General features: G+C 46.2%; 1 protein-coding gene across 2 annotated transcripts in view; it reads right to left on the bottom strand.

Moving 5' to 3' along the window:
- EIF5B (eukaryotic translation initiation factor 5B) overlaps window positions 1-26,382 on the bottom strand; it is a 697,227-nt gene that overhangs the window by 394,125 nt on the left and 276,720 nt on the right. For both annotated transcript variants that reach the window (XM_086934729.1, XM_086934728.1), the window contains exon 9: window positions 11,565-11,639. In XM_086934729.1, the coding sequence (XP_086790855.1) occupies window positions 11,565-11,639 (75 nt within the window). The remainder of the gene's footprint in view (window positions 1-11,564; window positions 11,640-26,382) is intronic.

Consider the following 26,382-nt stretch of genomic DNA (forward strand, 5'->3'; position numbering starts at 1 on the left):
AAGGGGCTTATCTTTACTGGCCGGCAGAACAAATGGAGCGGAGTCATTTAGAGGTAGCACACAGGAAAGAGGGACACTTATGATTAAGGTTACATTGAAAAGACCGATCTAAAAAGGAGCATGGCCGTGAGTCATTCAGACAAACGACCATTTTACAATTTTTCAAAATATTTATTTAGATCAATACAGCATTCACTACATTATAAACTAGTGCATACAATTAACAACCAGTGGTAAAGTGAAAGGTCTTGCCTTTTGGACCTATTGGCTTTGCCAATGCAGTTTGCAGAAGATTTGCAGAATTGGCGAAAAAAGAAAGAAAACAAGTTAAAACAAGCAATGTCCTGAGCAAATGGTGGGGGCCTGAAGCAGTGGAGTGGGAGAGGTGAGGGGGGAGTCACGGGGAGATTAAGGGAAAGAAGGCAAGCAGATGAAGCGACAGAGGCACGGCCTGGCGGCCGTGAAGTGCAGGCGGGGGGCGGGGAGCAGAGCCTTTGAAGAGCCAGAGTCAAGGCCTGCGGCCGTGAATAAGTGAAGTGAATAATTAGGGGAGGAGAACTGGCAGGCTGATAGGCAGAAGGCTCAGGCAAGCTCGTGCACGAGACGTGCACTTCCCAAAATCCGCTTTTGGGGAGAGCCCTTGGCCTTAAGTAGTGGTTTAGCTGCAATAGGGATCTTTTTCCTATTCCTGCGGAATGGGAAAGGGGCGAGCCCTAAAAAACCTTGCAAATTCACTTTAAAAAAACCATAGGTTTCAGGCCTTATATAGTTAGGAATTAGCATTTTAAAAACCTTGCAAATTCACTTAAAAAAAACCATAGGTTTCAGGCCTTTTATAGTTAGGAATTAGCATTTAAAAAAACATTGAAATTGCTCCTATATAGTTAGTTGTACTAACTATATTTTGCGCACCCGCAATCCACTGCTGATGATGTCACATATTACATCATTCATGACATGGTCAGTGACATCATTGATGACATCACTGATGACATCACTGATCACATCACTGATCACATCACTGATGATATCATTCATGTGATAATACGATGCACCTCCTCACACTCTAATATAACCTTTGATACACCCACTGTTAAATACAGACTACCATTCTTGAAACCATTGACACACCAATACTAGTTACTACATACGCACTCACTGATTCCTAGGTCTACACACACATTCACTCATTCACCCATAGAAATCACTCATACATATAGTCACTCATCAATACAACACTATCATATTACACCTATAGAGACACTCGCACACTGCCACTCATCCATGGAGTTACTCACAGACCTAGTCAGTCATGCAAAGAATCAATCACACTTCCATTTCCTCAACTATACAGTTATACACACAACACCTTACTTATTCAAACATATACTAACACATACTTACTCAATTATACAATCACTGATACAAGTACACAATGATCCATACAGCCACTTGCACATTCACTGGCTCTCATGTATAGTCATTTATATATGCCAACTCTCACATGCACTGTGTTTTACATATGTACTTACTTGGACATGTAGCACTGAGATATCCATTCACTCACCAACACACCCATGCACACAGTCAACCGCCCATATAGCTGTTTCAACATGCACTCTTGAACTCATACACCTAGTGAATCAACTGCTCACACATCTATGCACAGTCACACACCTCCCAGCCACCCCCACACACACTCAGTCTCCCATTCAAATACTTGGGCAACCAATCAATAACCCATATAGCCACTCATATAGCTACTGATCAACACATGCAACAGCTTACACAACAACAGACATACTGATGCACACATTCAGACAGTTTAGTCACTAACCCATGCATTTAGTAAGACACAATTAATCACTCACTCATACAGTCAGTCACACACCTACTAAATCCTTCATCCAGACACTTATACATCCACTCATTCTTCAATATGTAAAACATATTTAAACTTTACAGAAACACACAGTCACTGGATGATGTCCTCAGTGATGTCAAATGAGATGTCATCAGTAATGTCATCAGTGATGTCACTGACCATTTCATGAATGATGTAATATGTGACATCATCAGGAGTGGATTGCGGGTGCGCAAAATATAGTTAGTACAACTAACTATATAGGAGCAATATATAAATATATATATATATATCGTAACACTTGATTTGCAAACTCTTCTCTCCATAATAAAACAGATAATCATCAGTTCCTGACTATTGTAGGCAGCAATGCCTTTCGGAACTTGAGGGACAAATCTATAGAGTGGGACTATCTAAAATGTAAACTCTCAACAAGAGATACTTTTTGTGGTTTTGGGGTACTTTATTAATTTCTTGAGGCATGAAACCTTTATTTAGTCATGTTTAATTGCCAGGAGAATTTTAGCCACACTTTCCACAAATGTTTCTGTTGTAAATCAGTGAAATCTCAGAATCAATGAGACAAATAATCATTACATTACTTACACCGGGTCTCCAGGAGGTAGTTTGTTTTGTCAGAGCGCAACACACCACAAGGGCCAAGTCAACCAACAAACCCACTTCTGACTAAATAACTCAGTGCTGCACAACAGTCAATTATGGTCCTCTTACAGTTTATCATACATTTTCACTAATTTCATACAAACTTCTTCAGCCATCATCCACTCTTTGCCATCCTTTTTCCATAACTGAAAATAGAGACTCGCTTGCTGCAAACAGTGTATCATTATACGCTGCTGCATACGTAGAAGCAAGAAGGCTACAAATGAATGCTGAATGCGCCATTCATTATCTATTCACCTAGGCATTTAGTTTATCCATACATACATGGCTCCACCTACTCATTTGTTTCAACCGTTGGATTCCAGATTTCCTTTATCTATTATTATTTCCAATGGTAGACCCAGTGGGCAATGCTTTAATGTGTGTAAGACTATAAAACAAGCTATTCTTCTCAACAGATCTATCACCTTTTTCCAAAATACTCTACTATAGTTCTTTGTCTTTAGCATATTTAGTAGGTTGGCGTCTTTGAGTTAATATCCTGGGCACTCCCCTGATATGGTCTGGTACATATATCTTAGCATTAGTGAGTTAGATATGTTCTGAGTAGCATATTATATGGAGTCATCGAGAATCTGGAATTGTTGCAATGTCCGAGTAAGTTTTAGCGACTCTGCAAATTGAGTTCTGAACTCTACGACAAGCCCCCTATGTGCGGGCATTCTCCTGACGGGATTCCTCACGATGCGCCATCATGGTTTGATAGTTAACTGCAAGGGTGATTTCTCCTGGTACCAGCTCAGCCTGATCAGATGGGGAAAAAACTTTTTCCTGATGCAGATCCTACTAGACCAGGTTGCCCTAAAAAAGGGCTTTCCTCAAGAGATAATCCAGATAGCCCAGGAACCTCTCTCAAATCACCCTGAGTTTTTAAACCGTTAATTTTGCGGACTGTACAAAGTCCACTGGGTGAGATCTCATTGTTAAGAACTTCGTGTTGCCGCCAGTCCCCTACATCGCTGCCATCATCAGTTCACTCGCCTTAATCCTCATCAACTGAGGAGCCCGTATGTTAGGATAGTGGATAGAATTTGTCGCCACCTTCGGACTGTTTGAGGGATTCAGGGCCATCAGTACTGCAAGTGATGCCATCGGTAGAGCCTACAGTCTTATGCAGAGCAATGAAATCAGCTGGGGGTGGGGATACCGGATTAAACGTGTCATCTGCTTGTTGCACTACAACTCCCACAACCCCATTCAAAGACAGGCTGGAGATAGGCTGAGGAGCTTTAGTTACAGAATCTTCCGCCTGGTAAAACACCCACAAACATTCTGCAGCGTCCCCCAATTGCATACATGCCAGCGCCCCAGCAGGAAGGAGCGCGGGACACGCCACCACAGTTCGTGAGGAAACTGATGAAACTGATATGTCCTCCGCTCTGTTAAGAGCTTGAGAAGGGCTCTGAGATTGCTGCTGGTCTCGCTCATTACTTCCTGATGCATTGACTTTAGCAATAACATTTTTAAACAGCGCCGGCAATGTCTGTTTTTTTCTTACTTTGTTCCCTGCTCGACCAGCATCGGCACCAGACGCTGCCCCTCCAGGGTCTTCTCCTGCTCGTGCTGTGTGTACCAATTGGGGTTTCTTGGCAACCTCTGTGGAATCCCCTGTGCTGTTCGCCCGCGCAGCCGCTGCAGCTGATCGGGCCTTTGCAGCCGCTGGTTTCCCCACAACCTTAGGAGCCATAACGCCTCCGGGAGACCCGCAATGAAGTTGACAAGACGATGCGGCGCGGGAATGCGGGTAGGTAGAACGCCGGCACATGCCAAACCCTGAACGCGCTATCAAATACAGAGCTCGAGGGGCACAATGAAGCCCTCAACATTTAAAACGGGGGCACTTAACCCGTAGTGACACGGGAGGGATTCAACAGCTAATACTGGCTCCGAGGGGAGAATCATCCAGGCGAGGCACACCAGCTCAATCGGCCGAGCTTTCATTGCTCGGACATAGCAGCTAGAATCGGAGAGGCTGAGGGGTGGATTTCCAATCTGGAGGACGCTTTAGCAACACAGTAGGTTACAACAGACTCTTTTAGTGCACAAAAGGATGACATAGTATGGAAGCTGACTGACTTAGAAAATAGAGCGAGGAGGAATAACCTCAGAATCCTATGGATTCCGGAAGGTCACGAAGGACGAGATGCCAGGAAATTTGTTGAACTTTTTACAGAAGCATTCCCTGATGTAAAACAGTGGGACTGGGAGTTGGAGGTGCAGCATGCGCACCGTTTTCCCTTCAAGCAGAGACAGAATGTGAGTGATTCGGGGCCAAACCCCGAGCAATTTTGATATGTCTTAATTTTCTTGCAAGGGAGAAAATGTATGACTTAGCCAGACCCGATAGGAAGAGGTTAGGGAAGGAGTGTGAGTTTTTTGTTAGGCCTGACTTTTGCCCAGCTACAGTTGAGCGGAGGTGGCAGCTCCGCCAACTGATTACACCATTTCAGTTTAAGGGTGCTCAAGCTTTCTTACTCTTTCCCTGTAAATTCAAGATTAGTCATCAGAGTCAGACTAGATTCTTCCTCTCCGAAATCCAGGCGAAGAAATTCCTCGCTACTATTTAGTTAAGAAGCTGTTAGTTTTTCTATGGTATTACATGTTTTTCCTTCTTTCTTTCAATTAATTACTTCTTTTTTGGGGGGGGGGGTTTCCTGGAGTAGATGGGGGCGAGGCGATTGCTTGGGGTAGTTACCCCTAATTATTTTCTTATGTTTTATCTTCAAATCTCTTTTTTTTGTCTTAGGGAAAGCAACCGTCTTCAGCCCTTAGGTTTTGCTTTGAGGGGTTGAGGGGATCCAGGCGTGAACGGGCCAATGGCTCATGCCATCACAAGGACTAAGGTCCTGTTGCCACTTAAGGGGTATGTAGGAGGGGTGTGGGAGAGGGCGGGGGGTCACGAATGGGGAGAGTTTGGGGAGGGGGGAGGTTGGGGTCATGTTCACCTAGATTCTGGCTAATTATTGTAGTTGTGGTTATAAAATGGTCTAATGGTGGTATTAAGCAGCTGAAAGGGTTAACATGTTTGGAAAGGATAAAGTGGGTCCTAAGCTCTTCTTTATTATTTGTTTATGGTGATATGAATATTAATCTATCTGCCAATTTCAATTTAGCGGGTGATAAGTATATCGGTAGGAAACCCAGAGTGTTTAAGGCCCTTCAGGCTTTAGTTCAAGAACATGCGGTGACTGACCTCTGGTATCGACATAACAGTAGGTTTGATGGGTATACATATTATTCCGCCCCCCACAATAAAATGGTCAGATTAGATTATTTTTAGGTCGAGTTATTTATAACTCGAAACCTATTGGGGCTAAACTAAGAGCTAAACTAGGCTCTCAAAAAATGCGGATTTCCAGAAGTGTATGTGTCCCGTGCACGTGCTTCTATCCGCCTGCCTGCCTCGCATCACCACATCAAAGCCAGCCATCTGTTGCTTCCCCCAGCATGCGCTCGCTGGCCTCAGGCATTTCTCCTCCTCGCGTCCACATCAAAGCAATCAGCCTCCCTCCCACAGGCTTCTGAAGCTTCCCCGGTACTTTCACTTTCACGGTCGCGAGGCCGTGTCTCGAATTTCTCCTCCCTCCTAATTATTCACGGCCGCCAGGCCATGTCTCTTTATTTTAAGCACCTCTCTGCTATTTTCTTTTCTCCATCACGCTCTTTTTCTTTGTCGTGTACGCCTAGTGGTCGCATGCCGGTGGAACTTCCCACAGGACCTGTTGTAAAAGAAGCTCACAGGGTGTTACTACAGGGTGTCTGCTACACCTAGACTAACGACAGCTTTGCTCCCAGACAGTAACTGTAGCGATTCGCAGTGGATGCCATTGTAGCAGGGAGCCAGTTGCCTGCAGTTAAACTCTTTACTGGATGCACGCTAAAGGGTGCTTGCTACTTTGTGAACGTTAGCATAGGGGTTTAAACCTGTGTCTCTTCTTGACAAGTTTGCAGCATATGCGTGGTAGGGCTGCCGAGCACGCTGCTCTTGCAGAACCGATGTGATGAATTTATTAATGTTCATCCGTGATGCAACCTGAGATGCTTGGGATTTCGTACGTCCAAGGCAAAGAATGCGTGCTGACTGTCCCACTCGCTGCCCCCCCCCAAACCAGGCTCTCAATGCTTGTTATTCGTGGAAGCGCCCGAGGACCGGTTTTCGTTTACATCTGTGTGAAAGTTGTGCATTTGAGGTGCGCGACCTGTGGCATTTGCCTTCAAGTTAATTTGCTTTCTCGCACCCCTGTGTTTCTGGCTTATGTCTGCTCTGCTCTGTCGCCCCTCCCTGGTGTTTCTGGCTATCGTCTGCTGTTACCTTAGGCTCTTTCCACCCCCTTCCTCTGTTTCAGTGCGCTTACTGCATATTTTAAATGCAGATATATCTGTATGATAAAAAACAGAATAACATGGCTTGCATCACAGATGCTCTCCTCAAACTGCAGTTATTTGAGCTTTACAGTCACACTAGAGGAGTCATAAATATGAGAAACTTACATAACGAATATGAACTTTAATATCCTTTCCCTTTCACAAAATTAAGTTCCCTGGTTGTTTGCGCTCTAGCAGAGACTACACAGAGCGAACATCCACTAAATTATAGTACAGAATTATTAAAGACGAAAGGGGGCAACTCGGGCACCATTTGCATTCGGGCATTTAAATTTGCAGCCTCTACCACAATATATTGCTGAGGGTGAGCACTTACAAGCCACATCCCTAAACAAACTCATTAGAATTGTAATTGGCAGGAGATGCATGTGTCTTTTAGCAGATGTATGAACGGGGCCTCGTGCAGCCAGCTGGGATTTCGCCATGTTTTAACCCGTGGCCTCTAATCCCCCTCCTTTTCATCACGTCACACACTCCAAATACCACTCAGTGCCACATAATTACACGCCACATAATTACACTGCACTCAATACAACACCCACTCCAAATATCACTCAGTGCCACATAATTACACGCCACATAATTACACTGCACTCAATGCAACATACACTCCAAATCCCACTCAGTGCCACATAATTACACGAAGCATAATTACACTGCTTTCAATGCAACATACACTCCAAATCCCACTCAGTGCCACATAATTACACACCACATAATTACACTGCACTCGATGCAACACACACTCCAAATACCACTCAGTGCCACATAATTACATGCCACATAATTACACAGCACTCAATGCAACATACACTCAAAATAACACATAATTACACGCCACATAATTACACTGCACTCAATGCAACATACACTCAAAATATCACTCAGTGCCACATAATTACATGCCACATTATTACACTGAAACATACACTCCAAACATTAACACTTTATTTAAGTATTAATTATTTCAAAAATTAAAAGACATAGTTATTTGTAATATCAATACATCTAAGTCACGTAAATACAACACAATTTGCATTACAAATGCTATAGGTGTCACATTTGCGAAAGTTAAAACTATTGGCATTGTAAATGACAAAGCTATTAATTACACTATTTTCAACCCCCAACACATAAATAAAAAATCTGTCATTTACAATACCAATAGCTCAAACTTTCCTAATGCGAGACCTATTGCATTGCAAATGCTTATTTTTTGTCTGACCAATTGGCCAAAATAGCCTCTATTTCTATTCCTCCCAGAATCTTATCGGATCACAATCCGTTGTTTGTGGAATGCCCTTGGTCTCGTTTGCGTAGACCTCCCAGAGTCTGGACATTTGAAAGAAATCTTTTGATGGATGAGCATATGAGAAAATGGTTAGCTGAATTTCTTGTCATTGATAGGGGAACGGCATTGGAGTCTGTGGTGTGGGATGCATTAAAGGCTGCAATCCGCCGCGATACCAAGAGTGTTTCTTCTCTCCGGTGGAGGGAGGGACAAGAGTTGGTTAAGAGTCGTATTGAGGAGCTTAGACTCGCAGAGTTAGAGCTAATATCTAAAATTAAGAATGGTCTCTCTATAGAAGAATGTCAGCAGGAGGTTGCTATATTAAAATCTAAACTTTTGGAGTCTTTTGGGCAAGACCTCGCTAACAAGTATCTCCAATATCGCACAATGATGTTAGAGTTTGGGGAGAATTCTGGGAGGGTACTCGCCAAGAGGCTCCAACAGAAAGGTCTTCAGAATCGTATTAATAGAATTCAGGACGAAAATGGGGTGGTACAGGTCAATCAGGAGGGAGTGGCTGATGTCTTTCAAAAATTTTATGCAGAGCTTTACACAGAGGATATTGGGAGTATCCGGCTGGAGTCTGAGACTGAGGACTTTCTCTCTGGGTTGGACACTTCTAAGATCTCCTCTGAACAGAACGAACGGTTGTCGGCCCCTATTTCACTAGAGGAGGTTGAGTTAGCAATAAAAACCTTAGCTACTGGGAAAGCCTCCGGTCCTGACACTTTGCCCCTGGAGTTCTACAAGACCTTTATCAAGGAGATTCGACAGGATTTGTTGATGATTTTTAGATTAGCACAGAGAGGTATTGTTCCTGAATCATGGTGCCAGACAATAATAGTTCTGTTTAAAAAAAAGGGAAAGTCTGAGCTGAATCCCTCATCCTTTCGACCCATTTCCCTCATAAACAGTGATAGTAAAATCTATTCTAAAATCTTAGCATCCAGATTGGCAGCGGTAATAACCCCATTGGTCTCCTTGCGCCAACACAGGTTTATCCAGGGCAGGGACACCGCGATCATGTCCGACGTGTCATCGCCTTATTGGACGGGGCCCAGGTCACGACCTCTCCCCTCGGGGTGATCCTGTTGGACGCCGAGAAGGCGTTCGACAGGGTTTCCTGGGGGTTCTTGTTGGCCGTGCTCCGGTGGAAGGGCTTTGGGAGTGAATTTATCCAGTCAATACGGACTCTTTATACTTCTCCTAAGGCTGCATTGCGTATTTCTGGTCAGGAGTTAGGGTATTTTAATATCAGTAGAGGTTCACCTTTGCTTTTTGCCTTATATATCAATCCATTTCTTGATAAGATCGAAGGTCATTTAGATATATCACCCATAAGGATCGAAGGTACAGAATCCCGTGCCCTGGCCTACGCAGACGATATTGTGGTATTAACCTCAGATGTCTCTTTCGCATTAGCGGCCCTTAAAGCATCCTCTAAACAGTTTGGCTCAGTTTCAGGATATAAATTAAATGTGGCTAAAACCCAGGTCGTTCAAACATCTAACATGCCCTCTTCTGAAGCCCCTGTGGTTAGAGTAGCAACTTATTTAAGAGTTAAGATCTCGGCTGCAGCCGAAACCATTCCGGATTTGAATATTCTCCGGGTGGTAGATGCTGTAAATACTAAGCTGGAACGTTTGGATCACTTACACCTTTCTTTATATGGTCATTGTAGTTTTCTCAAAATGTTGGTACTATCAAGGTTTTTATATCTTTTTAGGACAATTCCCTTTGAAATTCCTCAGAAAAGTTTGTTGAAGGCTGATAGGATCTGTCATACGTTCCTCTAGGGGTACCGCCGTCCTCGTAGAGCTGCTAAATGGCTGTGTTTCCCCGTGATCGGGGTGGTTGGGCTGTACCTAATTAATTAATATATTACTGACCCGCTTTTGTTCAATCTTTGGGAGTACCACATCTGTGGTCAAGTGCTGAGGTTCATCTATGTAATAGACCTACTATCTTTGAGATTGGTCTTGGCACGGCGGCCAAGGGTATACTGACGCAAGTTTTGGAGCCCAGCTATTTCAAGAAGACCAGGTTTAAGGTCATTCTTGCTATACTGCGGAAATTGGGCATTCCCAACTTTAATATTTATACTTCATTTAAAGCTGCTAGTCTCCTCCCTCCCATTTTTCAGGATTATATAATTGTTAGATGGCAGGACTTAGGTATTCAGACCATTGGGGATTTAGTGTGTTCTGGGGAAATTCTTTCTTTTTCGTTTCTTAAGGATAAGTAAGTTTAAGTTGAATACTCATGATTTCTTTAAATACTTGCAGATCAGAAGTTTTATCCATAAACGTCTTAATGAAACCCCTTTAATGCTAGATAAGTTTGATATATTTAAATTAATACAAGGAAAAGCCAGAATAGGGATGCTGTACCAACATTTACTGGATAGCCTCCCAGATGATCTAGAGGTGCATAGTTTGAAGTGGGGGGTTAAATTTGGTAAAAACGGGATTGATCTGAGGTCTACTATGGAGCTAGCTAGCGAGGTTGTGGTTTCTGGCAGTTTACGGACTCAAAGCTACATGGCTGCTTTTGATCTTTATTATACACCTGCAAAAATAGCGAAATGAGGTGGTAGGAAGGGGGATCATTGCGCTAGGTGTGGGTTATATGCAGCTGACTCAATGAATATGTTCCATCTGTGTCCGATCCTTCGTGATTTTATGTTCGAAGTGGAGCGATGTATTAATGGTACGATCAATATCCCTTGCACCTTGACCCCAGAGATGGTTATAATGGGCTCCGAAGGCTCATCACGGGCAAGCAATTCTCAGTATGACACTGCTTTTTGGTTTATAGCCATGTCCGTGATTCGTTTGTGTATCACTTCACAATGGTTATCTCCTGATCCACCTGTTAGTAACTGGAGAGCTAGGCTGCTTGCTACTCATAACTTGGGAGTTCTCTGTTCTCGGTGTTCACACAAAAGGGTAGGAGGAAGCGGAAGCAGGTTTGTAAGATCTGGGCTTCTGTGAAGGAATGGTTAAAATAGGCATTATACATATATATGGTTCTTATTGTGGAGGCGCTGTTCTCTCCATGAATAATTTTTTTTCCCCTCTGCCCCATATCATTCTTTATTATTATTCTGATAGCTCCAGCTGTCTTACCAAATTTGATTTATGTATGTATTTGTTTTGTTTGACACAACTGAATTGCTTGATTTCAATAAAAACTTTAAAAAAAATGTTTAAAAAGTGTTAAAAAAAATAGAGAATTTGGAATTGTTTCTAGTTTAAGTATGGATATTTTTATTATTGTAAAAGCATTCACTGAACCAAAAACAACAAACAAGCCATAACCATTACTACAAGGACTTACCTTTTTCCCGCTCTTCATCACTGACTATAGCTTCCCAGTCATCCACACCAGTCTCTTCCTCTTCTGGTTCATCATCTGGAAAAAAATATATATAATTAGAACAATGTATAAGGAAAATAACTGAGAAGCATATAGATAGAATTGCAGAAAAACAACTATTGCCACTTCAGTTGGTGCTTTAAATATTTACTTACTCCTACCCTCATATCTTTTTCTCCTGCTCTCTTGCCATCGATCCTCCAGCCCTGCATTCTCTACTATTCTCCTGTGTCCTGAATCTTTTAACTTAAATTCCCAAGTTCCTTGCTTCCTTCCAACATCTTGAAGCATTCATAGGTGGATATCTAAAACAAAGGCTAAAGTTACATTTATGGTGACTTCCCTACCCTTAATGAGTACGCTCTTTGGAGTTTCAACATGAGGCTAACCTGCCACTTTGCAGAAAAACTGAAACTGCTCCAAAAACGTTAAGAGCTTTGTGCACCAACGATATATTTGTAAAAAAATGTATAACCCTAAAAGCATTACCATCACAGGAAAAACTGAAAGCTCTACAGGATAATGCCCTTAAACATCCATGTTAATGCGGTTATACACCTCACAAAGTGGTATAGAACTTTTAGATTATAATTCAGCTTCACAAGATTCTTGAAGCTTCTGGTATCCTTTGCATACACTAATAAAAGGCACAACATTTTGAAAAGCAATAGCTCTGATGGAGCACTCAATGTTGAGAGTATGACATTGTACCTGCCAGACTATATCAGAGTTCTACATCTTTTGGGACTCAGCTGTGTCTGCTCTACGCAGCTATCACTGGAAAGTGAATTGTGCAAAGGGAGTAAATGAGTTATTCAATTACAGCGTAATATCGGTTGAAGGCACAGGAATGTGGGCAAGTGACAGTACCTACCTCACATATTGCCCATTAATGACAGAATGCCCTGAGATACAGAGAAAATACCTCAGGATCATCCATTCACCAATTATCTACCATCTAGTCATTCATTTACCCATCCTTCAATGAACAGGTCCATCCATAATAAAATATTCAACGTTATGTTCTATATTTTATTTGACTAATGGCAGCCATTAGAAATGCTGTTTGGTACGCTGCTCAACTAGACAGAGAAAGGTATGTAATGGATAGTTCTAAAGTTCTCAAGCAGCAACTTTAAGGATATGGTTTATAGCCTATAGTTTCTGCATCACAACTTGCCCTTTGCTAAACCGTTTCAAATTCAAATTTCAAAGCTTTATTCGACAGCATGTCATAAAAGCAATTATTCATCCTAAAACTACACTATAAATACTACAAAGTTAAATTCATCATTATTAAAAAGTCATTAAACCATGGTGCTGTCACTTACAAGGATTAAGAACAATTTATACAAAATGAGTTAAAACAATTCAATTAAACATTGGTTAAAAAATTGATCGTACATTACTCAATGTGATAAAATTCATTGGCTAGCCACTAGGGACTGCAAGGAGTGGGTGCGTATTGTCCAGGCCCACCCTAGGAATTTTGCAACAGCTATCGCCATGGAGGGTGCGCAATCTTTTATCCACTTACGACGGGGGCTTATATAAAGGGGACATACAAACAGCAAGAGGGGTACATTCTCAATCATCTGTTTACAATAATGACACTTGTCATTCTGGTTTACCGACCATTTATAAGTAAAAGCTTTTACTGGAAGAGTCCCAATTCTGAATTGAAAATACAATTTTCTTTCATAGGGCCTTTCTATAATGTCCCAGTAAGACTCACACAATGGTAGGGATTTAATATCAAGAAAACGACCAGTTAACTCTGTGTTGGATCCAGTACTAAGGGCAGACAACCAAACCATGTTCCAGTACATTTTTTCCAAAGTTATCTTTGACGGGAAACTTGAGGCATTTGGGTCGACCCATAGGTAATCTAGTTCCAACTTTGTTAATAAGCCCCTTATTTCTTTGAGCCACGGGATAGAATGAAATCGATCTGCCCTAGTGATGTCCTTCAGGGCAGTGGCATAGTGAACTAGTTCAGGAGTTGTCATGATCCGTCTCCAATATAATGGGGGACGTAACCGTGCCAAATCCTCTATTTTTTTCCTGCCAAGATCATATACAAGCGGTACAGTCGGGGTACTTTGGGGGACCCCAACTAGACGACGTAGAAACCTATTCTCCGCTAGTTTTAATTGATTCAAGTTGGAAAATCCCCGCAATTCCGAACCGTACAAAGAGGCACTTATCACCTTCATGTTATATATTTCTAGAGCCGGGGTGATTGGCTTGGTCAGAGAAGCTTTATGTGTAAGGGCTATTACACCCGCCAGCTGATGAAATTTTAAAACGCCCATGTCAATGTGATTTTTCCAGCTCATGTTACTCTGAAGGGAAATTCCTAAATACGTAAAAGCCTCAACCTGTTTCAGTGGAATACCATGAAAATTAATTATGCCTTTGAATGTTTTCCGCTGATTCAGGGACATGAACTTGGTTTTGGAGGTGTTTATCTCAAGTCCACGCATCTGGCAGAACTCTCCAAACGCATTTACTGCCTTCTGGAGCCCACTAGGAGTCCGAGAAACTATCAGCGTGTCGTCCGCAAACATGAGAACTGGCACGCGTGCCCCGGCCAATACAGGAGCATCGGTGGGGGAGCGGCTAAGATAGTCTACTATGCCGTTAATGTATAGGGAAAACAGTGTGGGCGCCAGGACACATCCCTGCCGAACACCACGTTCGACAGGGAATGAGTCGGTCACCTCACCCTCTGCCCCCCATCTAATTCTTGCATAGTTGTCCTCATGCAAGCGGACAAGTAACGCTAACAGTTCCGGGGCCATCCCTGCTTCAGCTAGAACACTCCAAAGTTTGGGACGGGGAACTAAATCAAAACCTGATTTCAGGTCTACGAACACCGCATAGAGTGTCCCGTTGGTTAAGGTCACATTCCTCCAATAGAGAGCTATGAAAAAAAAGACCTGGTAAACTGAACTAGTACAGGGTCGAAACCCATCTTGATAAGGGGACAAAATATCTTTTTCTTCTATCCAAGATTGCAATTTATTTTGCACTAAACGACCTATTATTTTTTGGGCCGAGTCAGTAAGACTAATAGGTCTATAATTACTAGGTAGTGATTTGTCACCCTTTTTAAAAACCGGAATTGGCTAACCACTAAAAATACTGACACCTTGATGAACGATCACTTAAAAACACATCGGCAGGGATGCCATCCATTCCAGGGGCTCTGCCCCCTGATACACAGTCTAGCGCTAAACTGACATCTTTAATTGTGAAAAGCTGACACTGATAGAAGACTGTAGGGGGTAGTGAGCACTCTCCTTCAGCAAGTTTACAGGCGTATTGCGGTCAAAAGAATTCTACCCATTGGTGTTTAGCGACATTATTTTGCGGGGTTTGAGCTGTCCCTCCTCTATCCCACTTAACTATAGCCCAGAATTGCTTTTGATCCTTTGCTGCACAAGCAGTTTTCAGATCATGCCACTGATCCTCATCCCACTGTTTTTTGGCTGCTTTCTGAGCTTTCCTATATAACTCCCTAGCCTTTTTCACGCCTAGGATATTCCTGGATCTGAGTTCATCACTTAGGTTCTGGTGGGCTAATTTACAGGATTGGTTGTACCACCCCACCTCAGGTAGATGTTTACCGACCTTATCTAATTTTGTGGTCTTCCTAAAGAACCCCTGGAGCTTAGTAAAGAAATGGGTATGAGCCTCTAGCATGATTTGGGAAAAATGTTGCTTGCTACTATGGGTATTCATATTTCCCACTTCTTCAATCACCACTTTTTTAAGGTCCTCCAGCTTCTCTGGACTCTCAATTAATCTGCCCCACTTAATATGGCGCAGGTTATTCGAGGCAACAATATCTAGGGTGACTTTACCGCCCCCCATGTTGGTTTCTCTAGATCCCTTTTGTGCTTGGAATTCCATACAGAGTGGGTTGTGGTGACTTTCCAACCTGTTTTTTACTGTCATATCGATCAAACGATCCCATCCTCTGATGTCCACCAGAAAGTAATCTATTCGACTAGAAGACATATCGTTTTCCCCCTGGCGATCTGACTGGGTACGTCCATTGGCTGCTCTAAGTCCTCTCGCTAGACATAAAGCCTTAAGTTGGATAGCTACAGCAGTCCACCTTCTAATTACAAGTAGATCAAGCTGGGGGACACCCCATTTGCGGTCCTCCTCTGCAGCAAGAATTTGATCCTCCTGTCCAAGTGGTTCAAAGGTTGTGTTGACATCACCTCCCACAATAATTGACAGCTGGGTTGGAAGTGCCTCAAGTTGGAGGTCAAGAGCAGAGATTACTTCTGATGTTTGGCCTCCCACTACCCCCCCAGCATAAATGTTAAAGATTGCCACCTCTTGGCCATTAGCCCATGTGATGTTAACTGACAGTATGTCGTTTGATGGGGAGTTAGTTTGCTGAATTTTTACAACATAGTGATTGGCGAATCCAAATTATCAGTCCCCCAGATGGGCGACCTTTGGTTTTTTTTGTAGCGAGTACGTGAAAGTTAAGGAACCCCAAACGGTGTACTGGGATCAATGACCATGATTCCTGGAAAAGAATGATGTCAAACTGGTCAATAAAACTACACCATTCTGGAGATGTTAACTTATTACTAATTCCTGCAAGGTTCCAGGAGAGAACGGTCACCCCTGCCTCAACTGACGAAAAGCAGAGAGGATCCTGTGGTGTTAAAATGCTTTGGGTATCAACCTCCCTCCCAGACTCAAGTTCTATATCGATGGCTGGATAGTCTGGTGTCTCTGGTGGTGATACCTCACGTCCCGGGCTGTCACCTTTCTCTAATGAGTTGGGGCACATCAATTGTTCAGGGTCAATGTTCTCTATCAACCTCACTGGGAAATTGGAGCCTCCCTCCCTTTTTATTTGGGGCGTTGGAATGACATTAGTGAGGGGAATCCCCTGAACTATAGAAGCACACATTCTGCCAGACTCGGCTGTTTCCCTATACATAATGCTATCGGCCCACTCAAGTCAATCACATTCATTAAAGTCTGACAAAACCCCAAACCTATTTTCCAAGCTAATTCCCCAATCACTTGTTTGGGCACTAGTTTGGACATCCCTACCCCATTTATTTAACACTGGGTTCCACTTTGGCCTTGGTATGCTAGAATTCGCTGCACTTCCTTTTCTACAATAGAAAAATTTAAGCGTAAGTGGAACTATGGTGCTACTCCTACGTTGCGGGGGGAATAGGTTTGCCAGAACATTAGGGAGTACATCTGAACTAGAAAAGTTCAAGACTACACAATCTCCCTTGAACTTTTTCGGATTGTTCCCTATCCAGGCTACCCTTCTTGCCATGCTAATTTCCCCAGCTAGCAGCTGTTTACCCCATGGGGACATCAACATATTGTTCGACAACCAATGCAGAGCTTTACTAATCAGAGAGGTTGGAGATTCCACCTGGCCAGGCGCCAAAGGAGGTACGTTGGCCAGGACCAAGACCAGGGGAGAAGCTTCTACAATAAACTGGAATGAGCCTTTCTCTAAGCAAGATGCAGTGGGTCTGGATAGTGGTGGGAAGATTCAATGCCACTTTCACCCCACCCCCCACCACACTCCCAGGGTGCTCCTCGATTGTTTCTGCTCTACTTGAGACTAGGGTTGATATATTGCCCACCTACTCCACTGTCTTGTTTAGAAGTCCACCCAGTCTTTTTACCTCTGCAGTTAGCTGGTCGATTTTAGCCACCAGCGGTTTAATAACACCCTTGATCTTAGATTCGATCATGCTAACTATTTTATTAGTTTGCTCCTCCTCCATAACCACATTGCCACCTTCCACCCCAACTACCTCATAATTGTGCACGATTTGGGGTGGAGAGGCTATCCTCTTTCTACTGGAGCGTGACCCACTACGTTTGGTCTGTGCTTTTCTCCACGTTCTAACTGCTCTGGTTACAGGCACAGGTGACATGAATTTATCTGCTATAGTGACTACCTGAACCTCAGGATCAATTGCTAGCTCGACAGTTGGGGGTATGCTATGTTCAGTGATGTCTATTAAAGGGGGATCGATATCAAGGGCATCACTACTGATGACATGCAACGAGGGTTCTAACAGGGGGGGATCTAACATAGGGCTCAACATAGGGCTTGACACGGGGGACGTGGGAGAGGGGCTCAATCCTAGTGACTGCCTTCTCTCACTGTTGATTTTGCTCACAACCTGCACTAGATAATTGTCTATGGTGTTAGACACGGAGGGAACCTTTTGTTTGGGCATGATGCACCCAGTTGCTAGTGACACAATGGCAATCGATAGCGCTCTGCTAACCTTAAGCCAGTTAGCGATTATCAAATGTAGCTGGGGCAGATATGCCACAAGGTCGCAAGTAAGCACGATGCTAACAAGGGATAACTGGTCTTACTGCATAGCTGTCACGGAAGTCCCACAGAACAACGAGCAGAATCCCTGGCCTAGTCCAGTCACGGACAGTCCCGGACTGTCTCAGACTGTCCGGCCTTTGTCCGGGCTTCGCCCGGGCGCTCCCGTGACGCAGAGCTGGGCTTCAATTTAAAGCGCCTCCTGGCGCGTAGCGGTGGGCGGCGGCTTCCTGCCGCAGGTGTAGCTGGTCCTGGTGGTCCCTCCCGTACTGCGACCGTGCGAGATGACACAAGGCAACGGCGGCAGGGGAGACCACGGGGCCGACAATGGCAGTAGCAGGAGCCGGAATAACGGGGGCCCAAGAGTCTTCGCAGCGTGTCCGGGAAAGGCAGCGCCCGGTGAGTTTAGAGAAAGAAAAAAAAAGTTTTCTTTGAGAACCAACATTAAGGCATTTCATAAACTGAAAGGAGGGTTACTGCTTAGCAGAGGCAGTTGCAATACTAAAAAATAATGTTATGTGTTTTTGAACCACTGGTCCCAGACCCCATGTTTTAGGTACCTGTGAATACCTTCGATGCAACTTTGTACACTTCAGATATGACCACCAGACTTGGAAACAATACATAAACAAGCATTTGCAATGCAATAGATCTCGCATTCACGCAAGTTTGAGCTATTGACATTGCAAATGACAATGCCTTTTATTTTTGTTTTTAAAACATAAAAGGCATTGTCATTTGCAATGTCAATAGCTCAAACTAGCGTATATGCGAGACCTATTGCATTGCAAATTCTTGTTTTTTTTTGTTCTGGGTCAACTTACGTTGAAGACAGCACGCCCTACCTTACAAATATAGAGTGATTGGTCCCTGTGCGGTTAGTCACAATGTGGTGCATGACCTGCAATGTCCTTATAAGTGAGCCATCCTTTCATAATGAAAATAAGCCTCTACTGAATGATTTCCCTGTTGCTCAGTCGGGGTGAGCATACTAGCATTCAGCAGTCGGAGACTGGCGCAGACATGCTTTGCTCGGACAGTCCCATTGTTAGAATCACTTCCCTCCAACCCTGTTCCACCCCTGCTCTAAATTCCTGGTTATGGGTACACCCTCCCGGAGCAAGGAGAAGTACAGGTCCTAAGCGGGAGGAAATCAGCACACACTGGTATAGTGTGCCAGCCCATTTACCGCATTGTTTGGAGTCTAGGTGGGATGGGCTGGGGGAGGCAGCTACATATTGTTTGCCTTTATGGCTCACAATCTATGTTTCATGCAACTCCCAAGGTGGGGTGCGATGATGGCGTCGGCTTTGTTGAAGATGTGGTGAGGGCATGGGTCCGAGGGAGAGCCAAAGTGGATAGAGTTCATGATGTGGGTGGTGTCTTCAGTGCTGACGGGGGTCCAGGCGCTGAGGGTGGTGGGAGTGATTGTTGGTTCAGTGGCTGGAGGCGGGGTCTGGGTGCTGAAGCGGTCATGTATGTCTGCGATCTTACGGTAGAAGAATGTGGCGAGGGAGTTGCAGAGGTCTTGCGACGGTGCGATGTCGTTGCTGGCGCTGGGGTTGGAGAGCTCCTTAACGATGTTGAAGAGTTCTTTGCTGTTGTTGGTGATGTTGTCCAACCGCTCTTTGAACGATGTCCTTTTGGTGGTGCGGATCAGCTGGTGGTGTTCGCGGGTGGCGTTCTTGAGGGCTGTCATATTTTCTGTCGTCCGTTCGTGGCGCCAGACTTTTTCGAGGGTTCGGCAGGATTTCTGTGAGTTTTTGAGGGCGTTGGTGAATCATGTGGTTTTCCTGTTGCTGGTCTTGCCTGGGGGATCCTTAAGAGGAGCGAGGTTGTCGGCGCAGTTGGTGATCCACTGTGCGAGGTTCTGGGCTGCGTTGTTGGTGTCTGGGGTGTCGGCTGGTGGGTTTTGGCTCAGAGATGTGGTTAGCTGGTCTGTGGTGACTTTGCTCCAGCATCTGCGGGGGATCTGTTGCATGTGGTGTTGGGAAGTGGTCTTCTTGAAGGTGAAATGGATGCAGCTGTGGTCCGTCCAGTGTAGTCGGGTGGAGTGGCTGAAGAAGACGTGGTTGCTGGCGGAGAAGATGGGGTTGAGCGTGTGGCCGGCGCAGTGGGTGGGGGTGTTTACCAATTACTTGAGTCCAAGGTTGCCGAGGTTGTCGAGCAGGGTGGTGGTGTTGTTGTCGTTCTTGTTCTCCAAGTGGAAGTTCAGGTCCCCTAGGAGGATGTATTCGGGTGAGGTTAGGGCGTGTGGGCTGATGAAGTCGGCGATGGTTTAGCTGAATTGTGTGCGTGGGCCCGGGGGTCTGTAGATGAGGGTTCCTCGGAGTGTGGTTTTGGGGTTGGTGTGGATCTGGAAGTGTAGGTGTTCGGCGGAGAGTGTGTCTTCGGCGTTGGTTGTGATGTTGATGGTGTTCCTATAGATGATGGTGATTCCTCCTCCGGTTCGGTTGGTGGGGTCCTTCCGGGTGAATTTGTAGCCGTCCGGGATGGCTATGGCAATGTCGGGGGCTGAGGAGGCGTTCATCCAGGTTTCCGTGAGGAAGGCGACGTCTGGTGTTGTGTCGAGGAGGTCCCAGAGTTCGATGGCGTGCTTGTGGACGGAGCGGGTGTTGAGGAGGATGCACTTGAGGTGGTTGTTGTTGGTGTTGGGTCCGGTGGGTGGGGTGCAGGAACGGAGGCAGGTGAATTTGCAGGCTAGGCAGTTGAAGGGTCCGTGGGTGCGCTTAGGGGTGGCTCGGTGGCAGGCGGGTGGTTGTCCGGTGTCGAGTGCGTTGAGGGCGGCGGAGTCGTAGCTCAGTCGGGTTCTCTGGCTCCGGCAAGGGCCAGGGGTACTGGCACTTGGCGCGGTCCAGGCGCGGACGGGCGCAGACGGGCTTGCCTTCGGCGCGCCAGCTGCGTGGCCTCCATAAGAGGGGCTGTGGGAGGGCGGAGCAGCTGGAAGGCGGGAGCGGGGTGGTGAATGGGACAGCGGGGGCGGGGCCGCAGGGACAGGAAAATGGCACGGAGGGAGAGGGGGGGAGAAATGGGACACAGAAGGCAAAACGGGGGAAGGGGGGCGCAGAGAGGGAGCGGCGGAAATACAAAGGGAATGAAACCAGGCAACAAGTGAGGGGGGCACACTCCAAGACGGGGGAGAAGGGGCACAGATAGCAAAACGAGGGAGGGGGGCACAGAGGTTAAGAAGTAGGGCGGAAACACAAAGGGAATGGAGACAGGCAACAAGTGAAGGGGGCACACTCCAAGACGGGGGAGATGGGGCACAGATAGCAAAACGAGGGAAGGAGTGTAGGAGAGTAGGGTCTGCAATCCTATGATCACCCCAGATTTTTGCTTTTTGCTTCACTGGTTTACGACTTCTCTGGCTGTGGGCCTGCTAATCAGACCCACAGCCTTGCTGTTCTCTCACTAAATTGACACGTGTACCTTAGGTGCATTATCCAATTGGTACTGGGCCACCTTATCACACCCTGTAACTCAGGGCATAGGTGTACCCAGGGCCTACCAGGGGCTGCAGCACGTATTGTGCCACCCCTGGCTGGCCATCTAAATCTGACACAACTGGCTGCACGACAGCTGGGGCAAGGTGGTGTAATCACCCTTTGCTTTAGATATAGTATACCTATATCTAACCCTCAAATGGACACCCGTATTCCTATCAGTCACTCCTATGGCAGGCCTTGACAATCCTGAAGGCAGAGTGCTTGGAATCGTGTGAGATGGTGCTCTGGCATGAGCTGAGCCCGTTTGCAGCTTGCGGAACCAAGTCCTAATAGCTGTTCCATGATAACGCGGGTATATGCTAACTCTGGTATCGCTTTATCAAAACATGTCGAGTAAGGTGTCATACGAATTGGAATACTAACCCCTCGCCAATTCTGGCGATGGGGTTAGCATTCCACCCTTCTAGAGGGACACGACATGTATGTAACTGTGAACCCCGGTTAAAGTTAACTCAAGCCTCAGCATCACAAAATGGATGCTGCCACCACAGACACAAGTCTGACCTCCTGCTGCTGGGAGTCCTTCCAGCGAGGGAGGCTTGGACAAAGGGTTTCCTGTCAGGGGCGGTGCTAGCACCATCCCAGACAGGGTTTTGTGTATCCTGGGTAGGCAGTGCTTTAGAGGAAGGTGACTGCAAGTGGCACCCCGGTGCTCACTATGCATAGGCCGGCTAGAACCAGTTCCAGGGGCACACCAGCCCCTGACCTGGGGAAAGTCCGGCCTGGGAGAGGGGTGTAACCACACCCCTTCCTGGTCCCACCCATGGGCAGCACCTAGTCGCGTGCCAGCCCCTTTTCCTAGTATAAAGATAGGAGTGGGCCCCCTTCCAAATTAGATCATCTTTGAATCCTGAAACTACTTTCTACGAAAGGAACTCTCGACTTCTTCTCAAGATTTCTCCCTTGTGACTAAGGAGTAGTCACCCTGCACCCGCAGGCACCATCCGAGCATCGCGGTCTGCTGTAAGTCTCTCCTCCGGATCAAGACTGCCCAGCTCGACGAGAACCGGCTTCCCTGGCACCTCTGACCTCAACCTGCATCATCAGCCCAGCTGAGATTCGTGGGTGTGACGAGACCTCGAGGGACTGGCCATCTTCAGGACTGCACGACGCTTGCCAAGCACGACCGCCGAGGGATCCTCGACTGAGTGCTTTGGGGTCCGAGAAGCCCCAGCCCTGAGCAGCTCCAGCACCGAAGTTCAGCCTCCCAGCCTCCACGAGATCTGCGTGGGGCCCTTCTGCTCTTTGTTGCTCACCGCGTTGTCTGGCTACTAGCCGCTGGCTTGTGGCCTTCCAGACGACAAACGACGACATCAACCCTGCTGGTCTGGTTGCTCCAGACTGGCCCTTGCTCCCCTCCAACAGAGGAGCCCCCCCGACCCTCCTGGTCCACTCCAGACGCCATTTTGAGTCCACCGCGTGGGCTTGCATTTGCCAAGACTTGTTGCCCCACTCCTGGGTCCAGCGACGTCGACAGCAGATACCATCGTGGGACAGCTCGCACCTCCATCCTGGTCGCCGACAACGCCTCCTGGTCCGTGAGACTGCAGAGCCCAGCGTCGCCCACTCACCTGGTCGAGGTGACTCCATCCGGTGCCACCCTGGTGCCCATCTAATCACTGGCTAGTGATTCAGAACTTGGTCCCCTCTGCTTACAGGTGTCTCCCATCTTCGATCCAGGCTTGGATCCATCCGAATCTCTTCACTGGTCGCCTGCCAGCAACTTCTTCTTTCAGGCTCCATAGACTCCAACGAGGATTCCCGACGTCTTTTCAGACCTATGCAGCCGCAGCCCCTGGGCTAGGTAACTTCGGCATTTCGGTGCCCCAGCATAGCCTCACTATCCAAGGGTCCAGATCCTTTTTCGTTTCAGCTCTACCTAGTCGGATTCGTTCGATATCACTAACTTTGTAATTTCTAGCAACCATAGACTTTGTCCCGCATCCCGCGTGAGAGTGCACACTCTGCACCCGATCCCCCTAGGCCTCCTACTAGTAATCAGAAGGTTCAGTAGTCCAGTCCTAGCGATCCTAAAGTCTATTAGAGTAGTACTTACCTGCTAGTAATTTTGCATTCCACTTTTAGAGTATATGGTTTTCCGTGCCCCTCGGGCATTTGTGTAAATTGTGCAACTTTGCGTATTTTCCTAAGAGCTTTGTATTGTGCTTAGCACCCTGTCCTCATAAAGAGTCCAGGGTTGTTGTGTTCTAAATAAATATCCTTTTATTTTCATAACAACTTGTGTGGTGTCCTTTCACTTGGTGTTCAAGGGGTATATGTGATGGTATAACAGCTGGCTTAACACGCCCTCTAGAGTTTAGCCTAAAGACTGCTCTTGTCCATGCTACTAGGATAGCTGGTCTACGGTTGACTTACAACCAATCGTCAATAAGGGTTGTTTGGACTGATAAATAGTGATCACTAGAATAGTGAGCACTGCATATCAGGCCAACTTCTCACAAGGGGCACAAGGGTACAAGGTCCAACAGCAGAGAAATGAAGGAAAGGAACAGGGTACCAGTGAGAGACCAAGGAGGACTCACTCAACACGAACGAGGCAGGCGGCGGGAGCAGGGCGACAGTGGGGGCAGTGTCACGGCGTCGCAGAAAGGACCGTGTGGAAACTGGGGGTGCAACAGGGTCAAAGGTCTCTCATTTAAGGGATAATATCCTGCCAGGAGATTCCTCGGAGGGCTCATGTGGAAAGGGGCAAGGGGGGACACTGTTTAGGCAGCAAGGAGTTAAATTGTTTAGTTAGGGGGAGTGCTGGGAGGGACGCATTTCTGATGTTTTGACCGCGGGAGGTTCGTGGTCAGGATGGAGGAAACAGATTGGGGGATGAGAGGGAGGAGCGCCAGGGGGTGCGGTGGGGGAGGGGCTGTAAGTTGGTCAGCTGGGGAGGAGGTAGCAAGGGGTCTGGTGGCAGGACGGATGGAGGGGCGAGGCCGTAGCCAGAGGGGACCGTTGTGGCTGGGGGGAATGGAGGGGGGGGAGGGGGGAGTATGCTTAATGTCAATGCCTTCCATCCTTCAGAGGCCGGTTGGGTAGTGTCTGCGGGCGCTCAGGAGACATGGCAGGCGCTGTCTGTGAGGGGTGAAGGGGGTATTGCAAGGGAGGTTGTGGGGAGGTTCGAGGGTGATGGGTGCCAAGCAGATTGTCACCTTCAGAGGTGAATACCGGTGGTGGCGGTAGAAAACCGGCCAAGTGTCGAGCCCACGTTTAGCACATCTCGACCACAGAAAGGGTCGACTTACCTGTAAAGGGTTTCAGGAACCTGATGACGACCACTCTCACTTATTATCCAATGAGCACGCGAGGCTTCGGGTGAGACCACCCAGGCAACCAACGTCCTGCAAAAAGTGAAAGTGGGCTCAAGGAACTCCCGGACAGTTCAGACCGGGGCGGGCAAAAATGACGTAAGATGAGAGAACTTTGTGACCAACTAGCTCGAAACAAAACAAGGCGGGAGTGGACAGAAGTACGAAATCCAAAGCAAAGTTGGCAATGCCTGCGGCAGGTAGGAATACACGCACCGCTTACTATTTATTTAAGCAGTTAAGATCCAAAGTTGAATTCCGGGATTCAATGTACATATTGTCTCGTAGGATCGATCTCTCTCTCTCCATATCTCTCTCTCTCTCTCTCCATATCTCTCTCTCTCTCTCTCTCCATATCTCTCTCTCTCTCTCTCTCCATATCTCTCTCTCTCTCTCCATATCTCTCTCTCTCTCTCTCTCCATATCTCTCTCTCTCTCCATATCTCTCTCTCTCTCTCTCTCTCTCTCTCTCTCTCTCTCTCTCTCTCTCTCTCTCTCTCTCTCTCTCTCTCTCTCTCTCTCTCTCTCTCTATATCTATATCTATATCTATATCTATAGAAGCTGTCCTAATAAAGACGCTTTCAACTCAGAAGTGGCCCGGACAATCCTTTCTTTATCGAGGAAGCAGAGTGAGATAAAGATAGATAGATATATTACCTACTGGCGGTCGCCAGTAGGTAGTTCTAGTTAGAATTGGCTACCATAGGATATCCGCAACATTCTATTGGGAATAACTCTTGCGCCGGTTGAGGAATTTGTGTGTAATTTTCCAAAATTTTGGCCAGCTCCGCTCTGCTCCTTCCCTGGAAGTTTCGGGGGGATTCGTTAAGTGGGGGCTGAGAAAAAGGGGGGTCCCAAAATGTGTTTTCCCCATGTTAATTTCCATAGGACGGTCTGACAAGTCTACAGCATGAACCGCTGAATGGAATTATGCCAAACTTGGCAAAATTGTAGGGACTGGTACGCAGATGTGCCTTTGCTATATTTGGTAGAAATTGCTCCAGTGTTTTTTTTGAAAATGAACTTCAAAAACACATATATATCTATAGGCGCGCACCGAGCGCTCACCGGTATACCGGGGAGCGCACCGTGCGCACTACGTGAGTGCGCGAGCGGAAAGGTGATTGGTTGTCTTTCAACATTCTAAACAGTCTGGAGAGTCCGCCATCTTGTGTCTCGGTAGAATCGAGACACAGGAGGTGAAAAAGAAAGGGGGAAATAATTAAAAAGGGGGCAGAGTAGACACCCCCTGACCCCCTAGATTTTCTGAGGGGGGCCTAGAATTTTCGCAGGGTAATCGCTGGCTGCGTTCCCGGGTACGCTCTCCGGTACGCGCACCCTGAGAGAACCACGGAGAAAAACTCTTATTTTTTTAAGAATACAGCTTTTTGATGAGAATTGGAGGTAGTTCTGAAAATAACTTTTTTTTTCTTCTTTTTTCCTTTTTTTTTTTTAACAAAAACAGGGAATGGGAAACTGCTCAACAGGAGCAAAATCAAAAAATCAAAATTAGGGCTGGGGATGGCAGCGGTGGTTCTCTATTGCTCGAACCATGAGCATAACACTCTGTTCCCCATAACAAAGTAGCTGATCACATTTT

Source organism: Lissotriton vulgaris, chromosome 8 (assembly GCF_964263255.1).
Source record: "Lissotriton vulgaris chromosome 8, aLisVul1.2, whole genome shotgun sequence".
NCBI lineage: Eukaryota > Metazoa > Chordata > Amphibia > Caudata > Salamandridae > Lissotriton > Lissotriton vulgaris.